This window comes from Dama dama, chromosome 19, assembly GCF_033118175.1.
Source record: "Dama dama isolate Ldn47 chromosome 19, ASM3311817v1, whole genome shotgun sequence".
NCBI classification, from domain to species: domain Eukaryota; kingdom Metazoa; phylum Chordata; class Mammalia; order Artiodactyla; family Cervidae; genus Dama; species Dama dama.
This window is the reverse complement of record NC_083699.1, coordinates 4,399,854-4,424,159: the sequence shown is the minus strand read 5'-3', so window position 1 is coordinate 4,424,159 and position 24,306 is coordinate 4,399,854. Positions and strand designations below refer to the sequence as shown.

The window sequence follows — 24,306 nt, the reverse complement described above, 5'->3', positions numbered from 1 at the left end:
CTTTTGTTAGAAAGTTGAAGGTACCTTAAGACTATATAGATCCATAAGCAGAATATTATTTAAAAAATTACTCTGCTTTACTCAAAGACCCTCCTAATCTTCTCTGTTAAATCACAATACAATTAAAACAGGAATTCCACAAATCACAAAATAAAATGTTGTGTGATAAGAACTTATTTGACTGAATTGGCAATCTCATACACTATGGTTCAAGCACCCTTACCCAAACCAGGTAAAATCAATTCTTTTTAAACTTAAAAGTAGAAGCTATAGTCTTTCTTGGAGGCCAGTCCTCAGGAATCACATACTGTTTCCAATACATCATTTACAATCTTCATCCCGTTGCCTGCCCCTCACAATAATCTCTATATCATTAGTGCTAGAAATGCTTTAATTCTAACCTGAATTACACTTAGCCTCCTCTCAAAGAAATGTGTTTTATTTTTAGAAAGTAATTGTTAAGTAGCTGACTGCAAAAGAAGAAATCCAATGAATCTACAGCTCAGCAAGCTTATCAAGTTTAAAAAAACAACAACAACAACAAAACTATCATCCTTTCTGTAAAAAGAATTTTTAAAATATTTAATTTTATCACAATTAAGAGCAAATAACAATCCTCCTTCCAAAAAAGCCTATGTAGATAAAAATTCATATAGATAGTCTCTGGCTAAATGCAAACCTCTGTGGTTAAGAATAAAACTGTTAGACAAAATTAACATAAAATTAAGCTAAGAACTCAGAACTGTATGTATCCTAATTATTAACCTTAAGTTCTACCAATGTAAAAATAATGTTTAATTTCATGGTTTAAAAAACACAGACAAAAGGCCCCATGGAGATTTTTATTCTCAGTAACACAAAATAAGTGATTTCTGCGGACCATAAAAGCTATTATCAATGCTAAGCAAGCAGGTAAAATGGCTATTCACAAAACTAAACCTTATCAAGTACTCAATCTTACTGTGAAAAAAGCTTTTTACCAAGGAAATATTAAAAACCCAGCTAAATATACAAAGATTGACATTTGTTTTTAGCATCTATAAAAAACCTTGCTCATTAATGCCCTTAGCATATTTTATACTCATCTAATTAACTTCAGGTCAAAATCCTGAAATTTTCTTCCAGAAAAGATTATTTAAAAAGAGGAAAAAAGGATACACACTGTGGATTATACCAATGTCAATTTCTGGACTTCAGGTGTTACATGGACTTCAGTCACGCAAAATTTTACCACTGGGGGAGAACTGCATGAAAGGGTACATGAGGCCTCCCTGCACTTCTTTTTTTGGGGGCAACTTATCTGTAAGTATTCCAGATAAAAGATTTAAAGGAGCTACAAGTACATGATAAAGAATAAATTCAGTGAAAGGAAAGTGAAAGTGAAGTCGCTCAGCCATGTCTGACTCTCTGCGACACCATGGGCTACAGCCCACCAGGCTCCTCCATCCATGGGAGTCTCCAGGCAAGAGTACTGGAATGGGCTGCCATTTCCTTTCCAGGGGACCTTCCCAACTCAGGGATCGAACCCGGGTCTCCCGCATTGTAGGCAGATGCTTTACCATCTGAGCCACCAGGGAAGTCGAATGAACTCAGTGAGCGCACACAAAAAGGCAAACCATCCGTATAAAGTCCCTCTCCTACCTCAGATTCCCTTTGTCCAGAGTCAACTGTGTCAGTGACCTTAAAAAAGTCCATTTAGGAAGGAATTTTTTACTGTTTTGGAGTGGGAGAGGCCTTTCTAACTATATGCCTCAAAATATATGAAGTACTTCTATAAATCTGTAAGACAAGAAGCCCCAATAGAAAAATGGGTAGAATACACATGAACATTCACAAGACATTAAAAAATAACTCTATATCTCATAGTAAAAAGATAGACTAAAACTATAATATGTGATATTATTTCCCTAAACACACTGGTAAACATATTAAAATTCAATGCAAAATTAGTGAGGCTGTGGGAAAATGGGCCTTCTCTTACTGTGCTGGCGAAAAATGGTATAATGGTATAATCCTTACAGAGAGCAGTTCAGTTACATCTAATAAATTGTGCGCATACATACACACTCTCACTCTTCAAGTCAGCAATACTACAAGTAGGTATTTATCCAACAGATATTTTTACATACATAGGAAAAATGTAGTGACAAAACTACTCATTACAACGTTGTTCGAAACAGCAAGGTTTCTGACTAGCAGTAGAGAAGGGGTTAAATAAATCATGGTATAGCCATTCATTTAATACTAGCCATTTAGTAAGGGGAAAAAACCCCACAAAGATGCTGTTCTGTGTACTGAGATGGAAACTATATGATGTGTACAGACTATCATTTATGTGAAGAGGGAGATTATGTGTTTGCTTATATATGCAGAGACCGGAAACACACGGATACACAAAGAAAGCGATCTGTCTGCGAAGGCAGGAGCAAGGGGAATAGGGATCGAAGACTACTTTCACGCACTTTGAAGAATACTGAAAAACATTTTCCAAAATGAAAATGACTCATAAAGGAGTTATTACGGTGTGAACTTAAGACATGACCAAATGGCAGACAGGAAACAAGAAAGGAGGAAAGGAGGGAAGAGGACCAATAACCCCACTTGCTTTTGGAACTTTTTCTTTCTGAAAGATTAGGTACTATGTTTAACACAGGAAACTATTAATATACATGATACTTGTGATTTGTAAAATTTACTTCCTTGGCTTAGGGTGAATTAAAATCACTTAAAAACATAACTCCCAGTACAGTTATATCTGTTCAAAGTGATGCTGGTAACTAAATAGTAGAAGTCTCTCAGATAAGTAGCTAAGATACAACAGGCTACATAAGCTTACACAGTGTTGCATTAAAAAATGAATTCCAAATAAAGTATTGGTAAGATCTTTTTAAATTTTTTCCAGATTTCTTCACACCTCAAAGTTATGATATTTTGGGGGAATTATTATTTGATAGTAAAACTCTGATATAATTATAGACATATTTTTCTTGAGCTACTCTAAGGAAACAAAAACTAGCCAAACTAAAAATATTTTTCTGTTAAAACAGTCAAGATGGAAGATAGAAAAATTTAGTTAGGAGAAAGGAAATCAGCATAGCAATTTTACCATTACAGTCCAAACATTCCAATAAACTAAGAAAGTTTAACATTCTATTACTTCAAGTTAAATACTTAAATGTAATAAGAACATGAAAAATCATACCTACATAAGATAAATGAACTTATGCACTAACTGTAGTTTCTTATTAGACTAGCATTAGGCAAGGTTTGACACAATGAAAAAGTTATTTCCTTCCTCTGAGTCAGACTGAAAAAAGAAAGGGTGTGAGAAAGGGGTAGGAGGAGGGTAGCATTTTCCCCAATGTTGGAGTGCTTACATTTAAAGGAGACTCTCTTGAAAGAGATTTCATTTTACTGTTTACAAAGCAGCAACTGGTAATTTGGTGATGGCGTAATTACAGGGGAGTGAAGGACACATAACTGAGGTGTTTAAGCCTAAATTAAAAATTTGACACTATAGTCCTGGCTAACTTTACTTCCTGGAGACTGGGAAAACCGTATATGACTGACAATTATCTAGACTGAGATGTACACTGATATCTGAGAGTAAAAAAAGAAGGAGAGAGATTAGTAAGGTATTTTTCCCAACTCATGTTCAGAATAACTAACAAAAACCTATTAACATAGTTATACTGAAAAATAACATAGTGGATATAGTTCCATATATTCATTTTAGATATTCTAAAGCCATTCCCTTTAGTCTGCTGGGATAGAAGCTGATAGTTAATCAATATCTAAAAATATCAGAATTTGGTGATTAAAGTACCATATAGGTCAACCTAGTAAAAAGTTCTATGGTTTCTGATACTGGTTTTAAGAACTATCTTCCCTACAAAATACAAAACTTCAGTAGAAGAGAAAAATTCAATAAAAATTCTTAATATGAATGAAGACATTACAAACACATAAAAGATCAAATTTTTCCAGCTGTGTCAGGAAAAGGATAAAGATTAAGAAAAAGACTTCCAGGGAAAGGACTACGTTTAACAGCCATTTTGTAGTTAAGATCAATTCTCCTTTAAATGGTTAACAATATGGCATTCCTTCCCTTTGACTATGAGGAAATAATGACACTGTCACAAACTAAGGAAATTTTCATGGTGTAAATATATGAAAATGAACAAAATTGGAGAAAGAACACGATAAAAAAGAAATCCAAGGGCAATAAAAACAAAAATGTAAAGCTCTTAAGATTTGCATTTCATTTCAGAGGCCAAGAAGCACTCAATAAATTTTTACCTAGCAGTGGGCCTATTATAAAAACAGCCTTTTTATGTAGCTAAATTCATCTACAATTTTTAAAGTAACTTTGAATTCTTCAGCAATCACATACAAATGGGCCACAGTGTGTGTGGTGGGGGGAGTGGGGGAAGAATGTATCTCTGATGCTAACCTTTACATTATCCCACCTCATCTCCCCGCAACTCCAAATGCCTGCAACTTTTGAACTGAAAAGCCTAAACTCCTTAAGATGCTCCGTGGTTTCCTTTTATTCTCTTTGTTGATACTGCTCCTCACGCTAAATACTCTACCATTCTTTCAGAGCTTTCAGCTCAAACATTTTCTCTTCTGAAAAGCCCTCTGTGGCTCTCCCAGCAGTAATATGGTAAGTCACGCTTCACACTACGCTCGCAGCACTCAGGATACAGGCTGTGTTCTAACAGCTTCACCAGTCTCCTATCACAGAAGCGCTAACCATCTACCATGCGGCTGGCAGACAGTTAATGTACAACGCTACAGAACTTAAGACTCAAAAACTGTATACTTCGAATTTGAGTCCTGAATACATGACCTGCTATGCTGATTCCTGGGCCTTTTTTTTCTTAAAGTTGAAACACAAAGTAGCTGTCCTGGATCACCTCCCAATCATTTCCTACACTTCACAGCAAAACTGACTTTCTCCAACATTCCTTGGTATTTAATAAACTTGGGGGACGCTATTATTTTAACCAAACACAAAACAAACAATTGAGGAAACATTCCTTACTCTTATTTCTCATTTTCAATTTGAAACTAAACTTGCTATATGTCCTCACTAATACTAACGAAATAATCCATATACCTAAATTCAAATACCTTTGGTGGTAACAGGTCATAAATCCTGAACAAACTTCTGCCTCTGATTTCCTAATAGCCAAATCTCAGTAACATTTACCTTTCTAGATGACACTTGTGTAAAAAAATAAAATAAAAATCTAATCTGTCTCCTCTGCACACACACAATACTCAACAAATACTGGGTGAAAGAAGTTAGACAGTGTTCATCACAGAGAAGACCACTAGATGTGGAATTAGCAAATACACATTGCAACTTAGCCTCACCTCAGGTTTACTATGCCCAGAGGCAAGTTACTCTTATTAGGCTTTTTTCCTTCAGCATTTAGTTTTAGAGACTTATGAAACACCCTAACTACTCCAATGTGGTGGTGTCTGTTTGGGTGGGGAGGGAAAAGGGGAGCAGATTCAGTGAGAAGAAAGGATAGTAACATTCAGGACAAGTCTTAAAAAGTCACCCACGCAAGTAAAAGAGTACAGGGGACAGACAGGTGGACCCTGCAGAATGCGTGGTCACAGGGGTGAAGCGAGGGAAAGTGAAGGTTTTATAACCCAAGCAAGAGAAGCTTTGAGAAATCAGAGGGATGATCAAAATGAGAGTCACCTATAACAGACACCAAGAAGGACTGCAGTCTTCAGTATGGAGCAACTCAGGAGTGGGGAGATGGTTAATGTGTTGTAAGAAAGATTGTTAAGATTTTTTGAGGGGTGCGGAGTGAGTGGTAAAGAAACTTGCAGATGGAAATGAGACATTTTAAGCTACATTTAGGAATGCTGAATCTAGGATATAGATCACGGTGGAGAAACAAAAGTTGAGAAATAAGGTTACCAGAAATAGGTACGTAGAACTCTATAGAGTAATCTCTGGCGAGGAGTCTAGGTTTGAGAGTTGTCAGGATGTGGCAGGTAGCTCAGACTGTGAGAGATGAGCCTAGTTAAAGAGTGAAGACAAACAGGGCCAGGACACTGGGGAAGACCAGCAGGTGAAAAGTTACAGAAGACGGGCTGGGAAGAAACTGCCCTTTCTTGAGAAAGCTGGTTATTTCTTTCACTGGACAGCCTCATAATTGTCTCTTCTTTCTCAAGCATTCCACATATTAAATTTTTTTAAACTAAGCAGCTATTCGTGAACAAATCCTCTCAATCCCATTTCCGCAATGAGGCCTAACCAAACAAGTCAAAATGAGACTATCCCCTTGAATATCAAATGCCAAATACCAGTGAAGAGATGGTAATTGTTGCTTGTCTTACAGCTCATCTCTTCATTTATGCCTGTAGAGATGTCATTTAAACAAGCTTTTATAGAAAAAGCGTAATTCTACGGACAATATATTTGACAAAGTAACACTGTATCAGGTTAACCATTAGGGTTATCTGACTAAAACCCAGCTTTTGTTCCCAGGTTAATAATTAACCTTTATTTACCACATTTACCTTCCTAATCTGTCCCCAAAGTCCAAGAGTAGTAACAAATAAGAATGGAGGTTTTCAAGGAACTGTTTCAAAATAGGGATAAACCCAGAAGAATAAAAGAAAAAGTATCATGAGGTTTTTAAAGAGACAGTTGCTTCATTATGAATCAGACTAAAGGGACAGCGCCCGGCATGGTCACTACCCTTCAATGAAATGAAGAGAGCACTGTATCAGGCAAAAAAATATGGTTTACTTTTAATGTATCAATTAATGTTTTGTATTTGGGATGTTTTTAAAATATAGGTTGGCCTGGGTTTGAGCAAAGAATTAAGTTGCTCATCTTCAACAAATCTAAGAAGAGTACTGTGAAGGCATGCCCTGAAGATTTAAAACTGTCAACGTTATCACTTCACTACCATTTGGCTTAACTGTCTTTTGCTCTCTGCTTCACTCTTGGGGTAAGACAGTTGACTTAGTAGCAGCGGCCTAAGCAAAAGGCTGAATTCTCCAAGAGTAATAAAGGGGTTTAAGAACACAGGCTTTAGAATTAGATAAACTCGTTTTAAAATCCCAACTCCACTACTTACTAATGAGGTGCTCTTACCAAGTTAACATACTGAAACCAGTTTGCTCATCTGTAAAATGGGTCCTGGTTTGTACCTACCATAAAGGATTGCTGTAAGGATTATATGAGACTTTTTACAATAGTAGTACTTAAAATTTTTTTGTTCCTTCTATTGTTTGGATCAATTTGGACTTTGACAGTGTTTAAGGTTTACTATCCCAGTGTATCTTGGATTAAAAATGAAGCAGTAAGGTACAAATAAAAATTATGATTAGTATTAACAAACAGCCTTTATGGGCTTTCCCAGAGAAAGAAATAATGCTAGTTATGCTTTAAATCTACTTGATTTCTTTGTACTTCTTTGATTACTTTGTACTCTTTGTTAAAGATTCAATGCAGTCACAAAATATATGCTAATAAAAATTGTTTGACTTAAAAAAAAATTGTTTGACTTGAGATTTAAACTTACATCAATGTTTATGAAGCACAGTAATCCTGTGACTTGAACATTAGTAAAATTCTTTGATCTTTGATAGGATCTTAAAGTTTCATTGTTTAGATATAAATAATCTTAACTTACTGTAGGAAACTTTTCCAAAGGCCACTGAGATATAACTTAATCAGCTTAATCCAACATAAAAATTTCCAAAAACCGGTTTAACCAAAAATATCTCATGCCCTTCTTTAGTGTTACATGACATTTCAACCATAAATATTACTAAAAACTCAAAAGAGTGAGATCAAGTGTTGTTTTGCTTCTAAACTACATTTCCCTTAGTTGAGAATCACTGCTTTAGAATTACTTAACTCAAAAAGGGATTCTGGAACAATAAAGAAAAGTATAAACTAGCAGTATTATAAAATTTAAAGGGTTACAAGGTTTTCTCACTCATGGAGAAATGTGCTCAAAAATGAACATCAATGGCAAAAAGTTTTAACAGCTAATTACTTATTCTCATTTCTTCTTTTTAACCTGGGCCCTTGGCAGTGAAAGTGCCATGTCAACCACTGGACCAGCCAGGGACTCCATGCTTTTTCTCATTTCAACCTAGACCCATGTCCTGAATTATTACAGGCAGTAACAATCCCATAAAACAGACATGACTAATGACAGAGCTTTGTAATAGTTTGTACACATCAATTCATGTAAAATTTTTATGCTGGTTTCTAGATTTTTATGACCTGAAATTTGTTAAATCAATTTAAATTCTAGAGATAATAAAATGAAATGGGATGCTTTACCAACATAATCTTTGCCCTCTTCTTTTCTTGCCAATAGGCCCTATCCCTCTGACTCTTCCATAAATAATTGTTTTTGTTGTCTTCACTGAATGTTCTTCTTCCTTGAATTAAACCTTAAAGGTAGGAACTGTATTCATCTTGAGGGTCTACTTATTACAACACTCTGCATATAATTGATACTGAACATTTAACTGAATAAAACGATGGAATAAAACATATAGTATTTAATATATTATCTCATTATATTTTGTAAGTTCAACATGAACTTATAGCAAGTTGAGCTTACTGTGCTGGGAAAAAGAGTTAAGAAATCAATCAGATACTTAAACTCTTAGAAACTAAAGATATCACAGGAACATAATAAAAAAGAGAACACTTCATTAGAATTTTTTTCCTCCCTGACAAAGTCAGCTTAAACAAAAAGCCAATAAACTTTCTTCTGATATTCCTTTCATCTGAAAAGGAAGAAAGTGTAACAGTTTCTATATAACATAGGTAACCGAAGTAGAGAAACTTAAGTCTGAAGAAAAGAAAAGTCAGAGCGCTATGGATTTTCAGTTACTTCTGACAAAATTATGCCAGTGAAACTTAGCAGTTCTATGGGGATGATAAAGTCATGGCAGACTTTGTGGAAAATAAAGTTGGACTTTAAAATTTAGTCACAGGGAAGAAGAAAATGAAACCAAAAGCTATCCTGAAAGTGGAAAGAGGAGTTCAAAGGCTTGCTGGTTTGGTCAGGTCAGAGAAAGTGGACAACTCAAACTGTCAACGTCTTTAAATGTATATCATGAACAAGTAAAAGTTCTAAGTGAAGTAGATCCAGGATTCTGAAGAAATTCAGATATACTTCACTCTTTTTATACTGGGGATCAATGCACATATAAAGGAGTCCCATGAAACCCTTGTATCACCTCTAGAATCAACAACTAGGAAGAGAGGAAACATCTTGCGATCTCTAAGATGTTAAGCAATGTCGCCTTATCCATTCAAAGAGCTTCAGAACTAAAAACCATGACTTATGGCCATGAACTGGAACCCATATTCTTGATTACAGCTGCTATGAAAACTAATGTAACTAACTACAGAATATTCTCAGTTCAATGTTTCCACAGAATTTGTAGTACAGCTTACATTTTTACATGAACCTAACCTCTCTACTAAATCTTTAAACGATGGCAAGGTATTTTTCTGCTTCACATTTTAGAGTCTCTGCTATACAAAAAGGGTTTATAAAAGGTTTCAACATGAAATGGAAAAAGAAAGAAGACCAGGAAGCTAAGATAAACATCACTGGAGGTGTTCAAAGGCTAGATGACAACTTGGAAGGTATGTGGTAGACATAATTCAAGTCTAAGACAAGTGGTTTGACTAAATGACCACTACATTCCCTTCTAACTCAGGTTTATAACTCTAGACTCAGAAGTGGTACAAAATAAAAGGTTTTTGCTCTGAAGTCATACCCAGGTTTGAATCCCCATTTGATTTCTTTTACGATATGACTTCACACCAATTATTTAGCCTCTCCAAAGGATAATAAATCGGACCAGATGCTAGGGTTCAGTGAGATAATGCATTTGTGTCTGGCACATGGTAAATACTTAATACGTTAACTACACAATTTGTATTAGTAAGCTACAGCTTCATTTGTTTTTGTTTTAAGCAGTAATATTATCGTAGATTTACTAAGCCATATTTAGACACAGGAACTCTGTTACAAACACTTAAAAACAGGCTAAAGGTTATAAGGTTTGGAGTTCATCTGAAGATAAAATGAAACCAATGAAAAGGACTTGCAACAAGTAGTTGCTCAACAAAAAAAATCCTGTTTTTCCGACCCCCCAAAACTAAATGTTACATAAATATTTTAAAAGTAAATATAAAATAGGTTTCTTCATGGAATTATTCACAACTAAGGGCAAATGTGATGTAGTTTAGTAAGGGGTTTTACATTTGACTCATCTCCCTATCCAAAAATTTGTAGCCTGAAGTAGCTTTTTAAACTGCTGATGGTGTTTCCTATTTATAGCTCCTAAATACTAAAGGGTGAACTTCTTAATGGTTACACTTAACATAATACTATTCCAGTAAGGACTAAAACTTTCTAATATGTATATACTTGTTTATAATTATAAGCATTAAATTTAAATGGAGGTTATTTTACAATGCAATAAATAATTTTAGATAGTAAGCAACCTATCATTTTTTGGCAAGTGCTTTAAAAGATTGTTTTATAATGAGGATGACCCCCTGCTACTAAAATTCAAAGGAAATCAAAATTATGTTATTCACATCTTCATACAATATGAAATTCTCCCTTATCTTATCCTTCAAGTTTTCCAGGGTTACTCTCTAGACCTGTATACAACTGAGAGCCCAGGTTCCACTGAGAAGCTAGATCTGAACCTAGTTTCACCACTTAATGGCTATGTGACCTGAGAAAGTTCCTTAATCTAAGCTTTCACTTTCCTTCTCTATAAACTGAGGCTGTTGATAATATCGATACATCTGCTGTGAAAATTAAATAACAGGTCAAAAATACTTGGCATGTTATCATGTTGTGTATTTTTACTTAGCAGTCCCTGATATATAGTAACCCCTAAGTAGCAAAAAAAACAACTACTCTGTGGAGAAATTCAATCAGCACTTGATCACAGAGACTGAAAGGATTTATTCTAAACTAAAAGCAATTAGGCTCTGATTTGTTCCATCAGTCTAATGATCACTTAAACTAGCCTTGAATATATATCAGTAAGAGTTACAGATTAGTGTACTCATTAAAAATTTCTTTCATAAGTCACATATTTGGGTGTCTAACAAGGCCTGCTCCTTAGACACAAACATTCCAACTGTTTTTGAAAACCTGGCAAATGCTCTGAATCTTTCACTGAAAACATACATAATGTTCTATCCAAAATTCCACAGGCTTCACGACCCTCTGAAGCCTACCCACTGACTACTAAATATAGATATCTTACTAAAGAAATTAAAACTTATTAAAAAATAAAAATGAAAAACATATATAGAATAAGGGACAACTGCTATTAGTTTGTTGTAGTTCCTTCCAGACTACCACTGATTGCTATTACTGGTTTAAGAAACTTTTAAGTTTATATACAAAATATGATCAAAATGAAGTCATGGAATACTATTATCTGGAGCAATTTAGAATATAATTAAAAAGAATTAGTATGAATGTGTACAAAAGAATAACATACTTCTGATTAAGGTTAGAAATAGACACCATAGTCTATTCAGATGATGCTTTTTCAAATATCTGACAGACTTGCAGTATGTGTGTATGGTATTTTAATGAAAAATAATCAATTCTAATATTTTCTGTATAACCTTGGAAATATATCTTAACATAGATTCTTTTTCTTCATATGCAAAATATGATGATCAGATTGAGGATTAAGATGTCCTAAATCTAAACTGTATTATCCTAATCTAAACCATATTATTTTAAGAGTTCCCCAACAAAATACAGCTGTGTAAAACAAAGCGAAATTAGAAGACATATTATAACACAAGCTTACAAATCCCTGCTACCTAAGCAGAACACAGTTCTGAAAGGAAATGTTTTCTCAGGGTATACAAATAATGCATAATGACTTCCGGTATATTATTTTCATTTGATATTATCATCTCAGGTATTCTCAATTAAGAACTGACAGAATTTCTTCAGCTTTTATTTTTAGAGGCAGCAGTAAAAATGCCTTTAAGTAATTAATTTAAATTATATTTTATTTAAAAAATGGATGTAAAACTTCTATAAAAGATTAGTATTTTTCAAATATTTCTTGGGATATTAACTAGAAGGTATATGGGGTCCCTAATTATATTGTAAGCATCTACAGCAGATGCGATAGCAATATTTAAATAATCATACTATGATATAGGATGTCACTCTATTTTTTAAACTGTTTATTAAACACCACTGCAAAGATATAGCCTGAAAGGATTACATACTCCAAGTATTAAAAATTCCAAGTTTTAATGTATATATTTAATACTATACTCTTACGTTATACAATGTGCTCAGTTTGTTCATAAATATTCATCTCAATACAATAACATCAGGTATAATACATAAAATCTAATCCATTAAGTCTTACCAATTTATGACCTGATGAGACACTCTTGTGGACAACATTCAGTCCTTAGAAGCTAGAATAACCCTTCAACCATGTGAGGGCATCACAACTTTTAAACTTTCGGCTTTCGATCATTATTATGTCACATTCCTCCTCCGATGCTGAATTCTAAAAAAAATTCTAGCAAAGAGTTTAAGTAAATAAGTGTTTTAATCAAATAGCCTTTAAAAATCTTTTATAGCAAAGGTTTATGTTCTACCATGATTACACAACTGATATTTTGTACTTAACTTTTTTTAAATGTAAAATAATTTCATATTTGATCTGGATACTTCAAGCTTTAAATAACATGGACTTTCAGGCCATCAGGAATACTTGTCAGTAAAGAGTCAAGTAGAAATGGAACCCATCAAAGGTTTAAGATCATGATCCAGAAATTATGATTTAACACCATAACCTGGTATAGAGAGCTTTGTAGTTCTGCAGAATGGCACTTGAGTTATATTGCTTGGTCCACAACCGTATCAGTTTCTAGACTTACACAGCACAGGTGGCTGGATCAGTAATAATCTGTATCAATCATTAAATGCTCAAGACAGCATTCAACTTAATACCTAAATCCAAGTCTATCTTTATCATCCCCAGTTTAAAAATTAGACAACACGACGGAAAGAATAAAATTTCAGTACGTGTTTTATGTAACAGATGTAACAACGTATCCTACTCAAAAGTAATCCTGCTCCTCATCTGTGTTTGCTGATGCTGCTGCTAAGTCGCTATGCGCATGGAGGAAAATATGGGGATGGGAAGATTAAATAATTGTAAAAATTACTTCATTGAGAATATAGTCTTAAAGTTATTAAATTTTTATCAAAAAAGCTTTCAATTGGGCACCTGTTTTAATCATTGGAAGGTAATGTTATCATTTTCTGCTTGAATTTTCTTTTTGGATAAGAATGCTTATTTATATTTTTAGTCGGCAGTAATCCATAAAAAGGCAACCCAAACATTTATGGGCACATTTCTGCCTACATTAAACCCCTAAATAAAATGGCATAATGGGGAAAAGCGGAGGGGGAAAGAGGAAAGCCCTTATTGAGGAAGATTAAATGTGCAAAGTTATAAAAAACTCAAAGACAGCATCATAAAGGAAACTCTGCAGCCATCTCCAGAGATATTTGACCCAAATATAGGGGGCTGGAGTTATGTTGTTATAGATTTTAACTTTTAATGCTAAATTTTCTATTAATACACACGGTCATTTAAAAGGCTTCTATGTAGTCTGAAGGTCTACTTGAATTTTTTTAATTTACAAATATAATCTTTCCAAATGTAACCTGACAACACATTTGACTTCAACAAAATCAAAGATTTTATTTTCAAAGGACAGCCTTACAATGTAATCACCTGGTGAAGGCAAAAATCCATATTTATTAGGATAAATAATAGTTGAAGGTTGTGGTCATTTCATCAACACTACTGTGCTTTTAGAATGTTTTTAAGCAACTCTCATCTCCTATCAACCAAAATACTACCATAATTTAAAAAACAAAAGAAGTTACTTTAATGATTTACTCTTTTGAGGGACAGGTCCCATGAGAAGATACAATACACAGCCATATTTAGCAAATTAACGCATCGTGAACCATGTAATCAGCAACGCTGCTGAGCTGCCTGTCTGCAAGACTTTGATGGACTGGTCATTTAAACGGCAGACTACTTGGTCTTTTAGTAAAGGACCTACTAACAAAAAGCACTGTATCGCCTGGAAAAAAAATCTCTGAAAGATAGAATTAAATCAGCCATTAAAGCAGATTTAATTATTTGTACTGTGACACTTATGAAAATGGTACTTTAAGGTTGCACGCACCATACAAATGTATGGGAGATTTAGGATGTAAAAGTTGTACACATTAAAAATATACAAAACTTCTGTGGCAATTTTTCCCCAAGCATGCATTCTCAAAATTAGTTGCTACCAAGAACAAGGCTCACAACTGAAGAGTTTCAATCACTAAATTCTAACATGTAGGAAATTCTTATTAAAAATGTGAAATAAAACTGAGTAAATGAAGTGCTTGTAGATGAAAACAGCTATAATTAATTAGATATCCTTTAAAATTTAACTTAGATTCTCCTAAAAATGAATATTTATTTAGAAGTTATTCATAATCTTGAATCTCTGGCAAGATTGCTATCAAAAACAAATCTTGAATATTTCCTATAGTTATCACTTCATTCTTTAATTTCTGAGGAAAAAATTTCTACTAAACTGAGAATGAGCTATTAAATGTTCTTTTAGCCCAGCAAGAACCAGGCTAAAGTTTACCATCATTTAGCTAATTTTAAGGCAAACTTAGATTAACAGAATAAAAGGGTGAGCATAGGGGCAAAGAGGTGGACCATTTGCAATTTCCAAGTCATCATTTGAAAACTTATAAGTGAAATCAGACAAACCTATATATGAGTTCCTAAAGGAACTTGCTATTTGATAGCATGTGCTTAGCTTCTTTTGGTACAAAATTTCATTTTAAAGCGTAAACAACAATTCTTTAAAAAGTTCACTACCCTGTTCTGAGATTTCCTACACATTATAACAATCAATGCTTGCTTTTCTATAAAAGGTCAGAAATGCTTATTTTTTAATGGAGAAAGGGGGGATATGGAGCAACCCCTCATGCCCCTGATTATTACATATGGACTTTCCATATGTAAAAGAGAAATCAGGCTAGAAATATCAAAGATAAACTTATGAAAAAAAATCAGTCCAAATGTACCTAGTAGAATAAGAATACTGGAAAGACAGTGTTTCAAGAAATTAACATATAAAAATAATATAGCTTTGGAAAAAGAGCTTTAACAGGGTAGTTATAGACAGATCAGCCGATCACATTTACTCACAATGATTTACACTTCTCGTTCAAAAAAAGTTTATACGGGATACCAAAAAAACAAAAAATTGAAATTGGGGGTGGGAGAAGATAAAAATGGAAAAACAAAGTAAGTGGAAGCCAGCAATGTATTACTCAAAAACACGCAAGAACATTCTGCAGGCTTTGTTAACAGAAAGCTGCATATTTGACTTTGAGCTTTGTTAAGAACAGAACATAAAGCAAACAGAACTGTTCTCAAAGTTTCAAATATCGTCACGTTATATTTAAGAGTAAACATCTAATTTCGTGAAACAAACTATGTCATGACCATTCCAGACATGTATTTAGCAACATTTTCTGGACTAAGTTAGTAATATCTAAGAAACAGCTGCTGTAAATACAGAAATTTTCTGAAAATTAATGGTTAATAGACACTGTGAACAGGAGTGGGATTAGTCAGACACAACAACTCTTTTTTCCCTTCTTGTTCTCCTTCTAATAGTGCACAGGGCTAGAAGGAGAATACTTCTTTACCTCGATATTACCACCAAGTAGACATGTAGAAAGATGTTTCTGGCTTCCAGGATATAGGTTACACCACCACTATTTCCATGCCAAATATCACAATTAAATTAAAAACTGAAAAAAATACCATGAGCACCCTCCAAATCTTTTCCTACTTATAACCAAAGTCTTTACACTTTGACAATAACCAGGAAACAAAAAGCATAAAAATGCCACCTGAGGATATTTATCAATGAATACATATTCTAAATTATTGCCATCTATCTAAAATTTACTTGTCAAATGTGGAAAATATTTTAGAAGTGGTCAAGTGAAACCTAAACATAGAAGCTAACTTCTGGTAAGCAAATGCATATAAATGATCTATGGCAATCACAAAAATCTAACACATTTCCTGATTTGCATGATTTAGAATATTCGTACAAGTACATGCACACACACAAAGAATGTCAGCTGGAATGGAATCAGTCATTTCTCTTGTCTAACTACCTACCAACCCAAATCTTGCTGAAAATAAAAATATTAAAGTAATTCTACTTAATATTTCTTTCTCCTCAATAGGCTGCCAAAACTATCTGCAGGTTTCAGTACATAGAAGAGGTATGAATTCATATTTTTAAACTGTTAGGAACTAGAATGGAAAAAACCTCCAAACAGTTATTGTATGTTTGATCTGATTCAACAATTTCAGGTTATATTTGAATTTCCTTGTCATCTGAACAAATTCAGTATGAGTCTTTTCTTAAAAAGCTTTGCTACAGAGTTCTAGATTCTGTAGGAAAAAAAACAAGAGATGGGTTTAGCATATCATACACACATTGTTCTGTTCAAGGGTTTGATTTACTTAAAATCTATTCGTGAAAAGTTAAACAATTAATATCAACAACAATAAAGAGACCTTACCAACTATTTCCATGTTTTAAAACTACTTTTCAAGTTTCATCCTAAAAATAACTATCATGACCTTTCAGTGTAGGTAGGTTGTGGTGACTTCTATGGAGAAAATTTACTAACTAAAGAGGAAGGCAGTAAGCACATGCACAAAGAAACATATCATAATCAATGAACAGTTAATAATTTCTCGTCACCAATTCTGAAGTCCAGTCACGTGCTGAAAACAGTATCAGCATGTCAAGTGTCCCATTTCCGTTAGTCACAGAAAAGCTGACAGGAGAACAAATGCTTAGGATCCACTGAAATACCACTTCAGACAATGAGATACAGATCTATGGTTAAACATCTGGCAGGAAACAAGCCACCTTAGGCAACTATCACAATAAAACTGGGAGGATAAATCAGACTATAAAGGACAGCAATCACGTATTTTGTAAACCTAAGTGGTGAGTAAGAATGTCTTCAAATTATACTATTTTTTTCTACTTAAGATAATTAAAATCCCAGCTTAATGCATATGTATAAAAACCAGAGTACAGAAAAAGCTGGTGTATGAATATACCTCAGTTTCTCTCGTAAGGGATACACCCTCATTGATATCCGCATGTTCTCCTTCCTTGGCCAGTCCCCACTAAACTTTAGGAAATAGGACTCTTCTTAAACACTTCTCCTTCCCAGTAGTTGTTTTAGCTGGATCCTAGTCAGCACACCCTTTCATCACTCTCTTTCCCAACCCCTGTAACATAGACTGTAAAAAGACATGCGTCTGTAAAAAGGCAGATGCATTTTCCCCTGTTATTCAAGCAGAACACTGGCACTTCCTTTTTTAGTGACTATTTAAACAATCTTAAAGAAGACTTATACAGTATTTATTTACATAAGACAGGAGGAAAAAAGACAAATGTTTCATAATTAAATGTAATCTGTCATCTTTTTAGGCTCTTTGATCAGGTAAAAAATGGTCATGAAGGACATTACTGGGACAACCAACAGAATGTGTACATGAACTGTATGCTACATATTAGTTAAGTGTAACAAATCTGAATTTGGTAGCTATACTATTTTTACATAATAGGAAATATATGCTAAAGTGTTTTGGAATTAATGAACAAGATATCTGCAAGTTACTCTTAAATAGTTCCTAAACAGTATGTTAGGATGATAAAGCAAGTGTGACTAAATGCTAACAAATGTCAAATTTGTTAAGATTACTGAAACGCTTTTGTACAGCTGACTCCTGAACAATATGGATTTGAACTGTGCAGGTCCACTTCATATGTGGATTTTTCCAATAGTCATACTACTGCAATATACAGTCTATGGTTGGTTGAACCCACGTATACAAAACCACAGATATGGAGGAACTCTGTGGCTATGGAGAGCTGACTATAAGTTACATGGGAATTTTCACGCATAGAAGGTTGGTTACCCCCTTATCCCGGCATTGTTCAAGGGTCAACAGTATTTGTCTTATAATTTTTCTGTAAACCTGAAATTTTTTCAAATAGAGATTCAAACATCTTCCCTTCTTTTTGAGTGAGAATTAATATTCTTAGAATCTTCTAGTCTCTAAGACCACTTATCTTCTTCAAAGTTTCTCTCGTTCTCTAAATGTAGATAGTGTTGCCCAAGGTCCTGACCTGCCCCCTTTCCACTACTCTGCTCCTAGAAAACTAGAGCCTTTCCTAAAGCCTGAATTCTAGAGTAAAATAATAATATAAATAAAGAAACAAATAAATAAAAGGTTCTTCAATCCTCTCTAGCCTTAACTTCTCCACCAGGCTGCAGGTTTGCAGGCAGAGCTGTAACCTGAGCATTTCCACCTTGACCTTCCACTGGCTCTTTGGCTCAAAGCAAAATCTCATTACTATTTTCTTCTTCCCAAACCAATTATTTCAGTAATACTAGTAATGGTACCACTATTCCTTCAGTTAGGTCTGACAAAGTCAAATTTGACTGTTTCCCTGTCATACCTAATCAGTAGCAGAATTCTTTAAGTCTTACCTTCTGATAACCATTCTTTCCTTTTTTAAGTGTGAGCACATCAAATCGCTTCAGTCTTTTTGTGACCTCATGGACTGTAGCCCACCAGGCTCCTCTGTCCATGGGATTCTCCAGGCAAGAATACTGGAGTGGATTGGCATTACCTTCCCCAGGGGATCTTCCCAACCCAGAGATCGAATCTATGTCTCTAGTATCTCTGGCACTGGCAGGCAGGCTCTTTACTGCTAGCGCCACCTAGGAAGCCCCTTTCCTCATCTCTATTGCCTAATTCAGACCTTCGTTACCTTCCTAATATATCTGGTCTCTAACGAATCTACCATCTTTTCTCTGTTATCTTCAAATGTTTTACGCACCAATCAAATGTAGCCATCCGTACCATATACTTCCAGTGGTTCACAGCATTTCCTCTAACCAGAGCGTGGCTTCTCAGTCCTTTAACTCTGCATGACCAAATTCTGGGGCTTCCCGGGTAACTCAGTGGTAAAGAATTTCCCTTCAATGCAGGATCTACCCAGGGTTCGATCCCTAGGTCAGGAAGATCCCCTGGAGAAGGAAATGGCAACCCGCCCCAGTATTCTTGCCTGTATAGTCCATAGGGTCGCAGAGAGTCAGCCATGACTGAAGGAAGCGGCTGAGCATGTCCGCACAACTGAATCCTACCCAATCACTGGCTTCCAAATTTGTGGCCACACTTAATTGCCTCTGACATGGGAAATCTGTCCTGATAGGGAAGGAACTGTATTAACCTTCCAAAGGTCTGTTAAGCCTCCATTCCTTAAACAAATACACAGCTCTTTGAGGTTTTCTGAAACTAATGGGCAGCAAAGACAAAATAGAATGAGGTGGATCAATTTCAAAACTTCTCTTATCTCTTTTCCTTCTTCCTTTAGAACTAAGTGGCGCAGTAATATTCTGCACAGTAGGGATTTTAAAAGTAACTGGCTCTAAACCTCAAACATTCCTAATAGCCAGGAAGACCACTTTACTATTTCTAGTGATGGCAGGGCTATTTCCCAGAGGACCCATTTTCTTTCAGAAAATAAGCTCAAGTCTTCCTACTGAAATACCCACCTGGCTGTCCAGGTGGAATATAAATTAGACTTTCTAGTTAACTTTGTATTTAGAGCAAGCAGCCTACAGAAATAAAGTACAGTAAGTCTGTCACCATCTTTTCCTATTTATCCTAGTTATATAAATGCTGCCTCACATTACATTAGCTTTTGTGGCAGGCCTGTCATTTGCTAACCAGTAACTATAAAATACAGTCAACTAGTGTATCTAGGTACTTTTTACTCTACCTATTCAGCTTAAGTTTCAACCTTCCTGAATTTACATACGTGTTCTTTCACTTTGTGAATTTCTGCACATACTTTAGACAGTTAAATTCACAAATGCTATCATCCAATAATAGCTATGACTTCCTGCTTTAATGTCATTTGAACATTTTATAAGCATATTCTTAGGTTTTCCTCTAACTCTGAGATCCAGTCCTAAAAAAGGTGACGTGCTAAGTCACTTTAGTCGTGTCCAACTCTTTGTGACCCCATGGACTAGAGCCTGCCACACTCCTCTGTCCATGGGGTTCTCCAGGCGAGAACACTGGAGTGGGCTGCCATGCCCTCCTCCACGGATCTTCTCCACCCAAGGACTGAACCTGGGTCGCCTACGTCTCCTGCACTGGCAGGTGGGTTCTTTACCACTAGTGCCACCTGGGAAAGATGACAGGCCATTAAAACTTCCTTTAATTTTCAGCATCTCTGATTATCCTCTACTAGATACTCTTAATTGGAATTGGTCAAAATACAATCAGATAATAAATTACGTAAGACTTAAGGTACAAATTATTAAGAGATGTATTTGGTATGGTTACACAACAGCTTGGGCTCATATCCTCAAAGCACTTACAAGTGTGATTATCAGAGAACACAGTAACCAGTTACAATCTAACAAGCAGCCCACCGTGGTTAGTTCTTGAAACTTGATTTTTTCCCATTTGGGTTAATAAGTGGGTGTTAATGATGTATCCAAGTTTCCTGGAGGAGGAGACAACAAATCGTCTCATAGTTTAGTTCTGATTTACTCCTGAATCTCATAACCATAGGAAGTGTTGGACACCTTTTCTAACACAAAATTTGTTGTTGTTTCATTGCTAAGCTGTATTAGGCTCTTTTGCCAACCCATAAGCTGTAGCTCACCAGGCTCTTCTATCCATGGGATTTCCCAGGCAAGAATACTGGAGTGGTTGCCATTTCCTTCTCCAGGCAATCTTCCAACCCAGCGATCAAACCTGCATCTCCTGCTTTGGCAGGCAGATTCTTTACCACTGAGCCACTTGGGATACTCCTAACACAAAATACTTGACATTATTTAATTAGAACATTTTAATGCAACAATTTAGAAACCAGATATAAATAGAGGAAAGTAAATAATCACTATAAAGACTTAATTGAAATCATCAAGTAGCCAAGTAAAAGACCCAAAGACTTATTCATTTTAAGCTAATAATTCATGTACACTACTTCCCTTATTCATTTCTCTTTTAAATATTACTGCTGTCATAAGGAAGGACAAAACGACTCAAGAGGACGGTGTACCTAGCCACTGTTACTCTGTTAACTACATTTTAAGTATTTTCTTCGTTAAGGCAGAAACATTTCTAAGTATTTATCAATAAGGATAAATCCTTACAAGCTACCTGATTTTTTTCTTTAGTCTACCTGAGGTAAAGTCTCTTCCCTTTAGTACTCCTTTATCTTCCTGATTTGATATTTACAACAGGGTAAAAGTTGTTTGCTATAAATTCTTACCCTTAGCTTATGCACACAAAGGACTCCCAGTGAGCGCCTATCCCCTAGTGATTATCAGGGTAACTTTCTAAACTAATTCTGTGATGCAACAAAGCAATGCCAATGATTAAGTTTGGAAAGTTGGTTTTTTAAAGAAGAAAAATAGGAAATCAAATTTTCAAGTTACTGTTCTGAAATGCCAACGGGCTAGGTTATCACTAAACATTGGCACAGAGCTTAAAAGGTGAAACCTGGAAGCTACATTATTCATTTTAATAAAATAGTCAATGCAATTAATTTGGGTTTCCTAAGAAAAAGTTGTATTATTTTAGCTATTAGAATCTATTGTTCTTTATTTGGTGATGGTTTCAGCTGACTGATTCCCTGAGGACTTTGCAAATAACAAATGGGGGAAGACAGAAAATGATGGCACCTACAGGAAAAGGAAAGGAAGGCTTGACAGGAGCTTCGACTTCAGTATAATAACTGAATAAAGCATTGGATATCAACAGAAAGAGGAACTATCTAAATATAGGCAGAGGCAGACTGACACAAAGTCTCTCAGCTTGCTAATTCTAATCTAAATAGTAGAGAAAACAAAAAGGCCATTAGACAGCTCTAAGTCAATGTGAGAAAGATATATTAGTTACCTATATTTTGATTAAAAGATAGTCTGCTAAAAGAATTCTAGAAAAAAAAGATCCCAGTCTTTTGAGTAAGGTGAACCCAAGAATCTTCAGATATCTAGGGCAGGTTTAATAAAAATTGGCACAGGGCTTAAAAGCTGCCCCTACTGAAAATGATTTCCAAGATTTCATAAACGGGAGCCTGAAAAACCATTATATCTATACTGAAAGACAAATGTATACCTCTTAGTGAGTAAATGATGTAAGGAGTGTATAGCCCCTTAAATCCTTTAATGGGTTCTATTTAATAATATCATCCTTAAAAAATACTGACTTGCCAAATTAGTAATATTTTAAAAAGCCTAAATTTGTAATAGTCAAAAATGAACAAGGCAATTTGGTGAGACATTTTTCAAAGCTTAACACAGATTAATCTTCAACCTCTGTCTGCAATGAAGAAGAATAAACAGTCCCACAACACTTTACCAGGTATTAAACTACTAAAAGGTTTAGTAACTAAACCGTAAGCATCCAACTAAAGCTGTGGGTGCTTAGACTAACAACGCCAGCCACTACTCCTCTTCTCAACTGAAAATTAAGCTAGATGAAAAGCTAAAGGGAAACCAGTCAGTTTCCACAGGGTTGAGTTCATCATCTTGGTAACAACATGTCAATTTCCAGTGAAGAATGGCTGATCTAGAATGAAAGTTCTGATTACATTTTGGCACTAACAACTACAGACAACTCTCCAAGTACCCACTGCACTTCTCTGGCTCTGGACAAAAGAGCTCCAAGAAGAAGACGAAGTATTTTCAATCCATGAGAAACTATAGATATAGCAACTTGCCTCACTTCCGATACCTTAAATATTTCTAGGATCTAAAAAAGAAAACAGATAAGGAGTATTTAGCGGTAATGGATGATGAGGAAGCAACTTCTATGGCTGCTTTATAATGAAAACAAATATTTTAATTAGATCCAAATTATAAAAAGTAAAGTTTAAACCTTTCTACATCATTTTCATGAAAATAATATGTATTATTCATATTGCTATCATGGTAGCTCATGAAAGTTAGCTATTTCAAATAAATTATCATATATCTAAAAAACATTTTATAACATTTCTAAGAAGAGTATGATTTTTCCTTTCTCTAAGGGAAAAGTTTTTACAAAGTACATTCCCAAAGTACTCACCCTGGCTACACTGGCAAGCCATCTGAATGATTAAAACTTCATGCTGTTTCATGCCACAATTTACATTTATGTCTTGATATTGCTATAGCTGTACAATTTAAAAACTGAATCTATAAATACAGCACTACACATTATAAACTTCTTGTTCTACAAGCAACCACTTAGAGACATTTTCAGTTAAGTAAGGAACACATTATCAAAAAGATAGTTAGAAAATATCCTGAGTGATACAGTAAATCAAGCCTAAGAATTAAAAGACTGTTACAGACCATGTCTTAGCTTGACATGTACATGCACGCAGCAATACTTTATTCTAATGAGAGATGGAGTTGAGTCCATAAGTGTTATCCAAATTATGCCAAAGGACACAAATGCGCTGCCAGGCAGAGTTAAAAGAATCTAACAAAGCTTTGTGTGAATTTTAAAAACATTGTTTGCACTCAGCTTCTGTTAATGAGACACAGATTGATGGAGTGCTAATAAATATTCAGCAAAATAAGTGAACAGAGCATATACTATCTAAAATGTGTATTAAGCAGAAAGATAAACCAAAATATCTTTTGCCGTATGTGAAGTCCAAGACTTCAGTCTATACTTGAAAAAGTTACAAAAAAAAATTTATACATTTCTGTGAGAGAAACTATTTTAGGAGTTTATAAAACTGTAATGCAGATATAGTGACCAAACAAGCTTAAGGTTAAAATTTCTTGCCAAGAATTAAACGATTGCTACTTTGATACCTTAGTCTTTTCCCTTCCCCAATTTCTTAACATGAAATAATATTCTGCTTTGAGTCACTAAGGCTTTTTAGAGAGAAATTATGTAAAACAGCACAAAGTTAACTGTAGTTTTTTTAAATAGAACATGTTTTTATATTAAACACACAGGGGTAAGGGGACATTTCATGTAATAAAATCCAATAGAGTAAGCCCTTCAAAAACATACTTTAAAATGCAAAGAAAGTATGTTTATATT

At 34.8% G+C, this 24,306-nt stretch overlaps 1 protein-coding gene across 5 annotated transcripts in view; it reads right to left on the bottom strand.

The window, feature by feature from the left end:
* The window catches only part of TSC22D2 (TSC22 domain family member 2), a 52,286-nt gene that overhangs the window by 13,524 nt on the left and 14,456 nt on the right, over positions 1 to 24,306 (bottom strand). For 2 of the 5 annotated variants that reach the window (XR_009697089.1, XR_009697090.1), the window contains one exon: positions 12,451 to 12,609. The exons of 2 other annotated variants lie outside the window; for them this stretch is intronic. Coding sequence is in view for 1 of the 3 variants with exons in the window: in XM_061168100.1 (XP_061024083.1) it covers positions 23,010 to 23,016 (7 nt within the window). In the remaining 2 variants the exon portion in view is untranslated. One more of the 5 variants, XM_061168100.1, reaches the window with a different exon arrangement.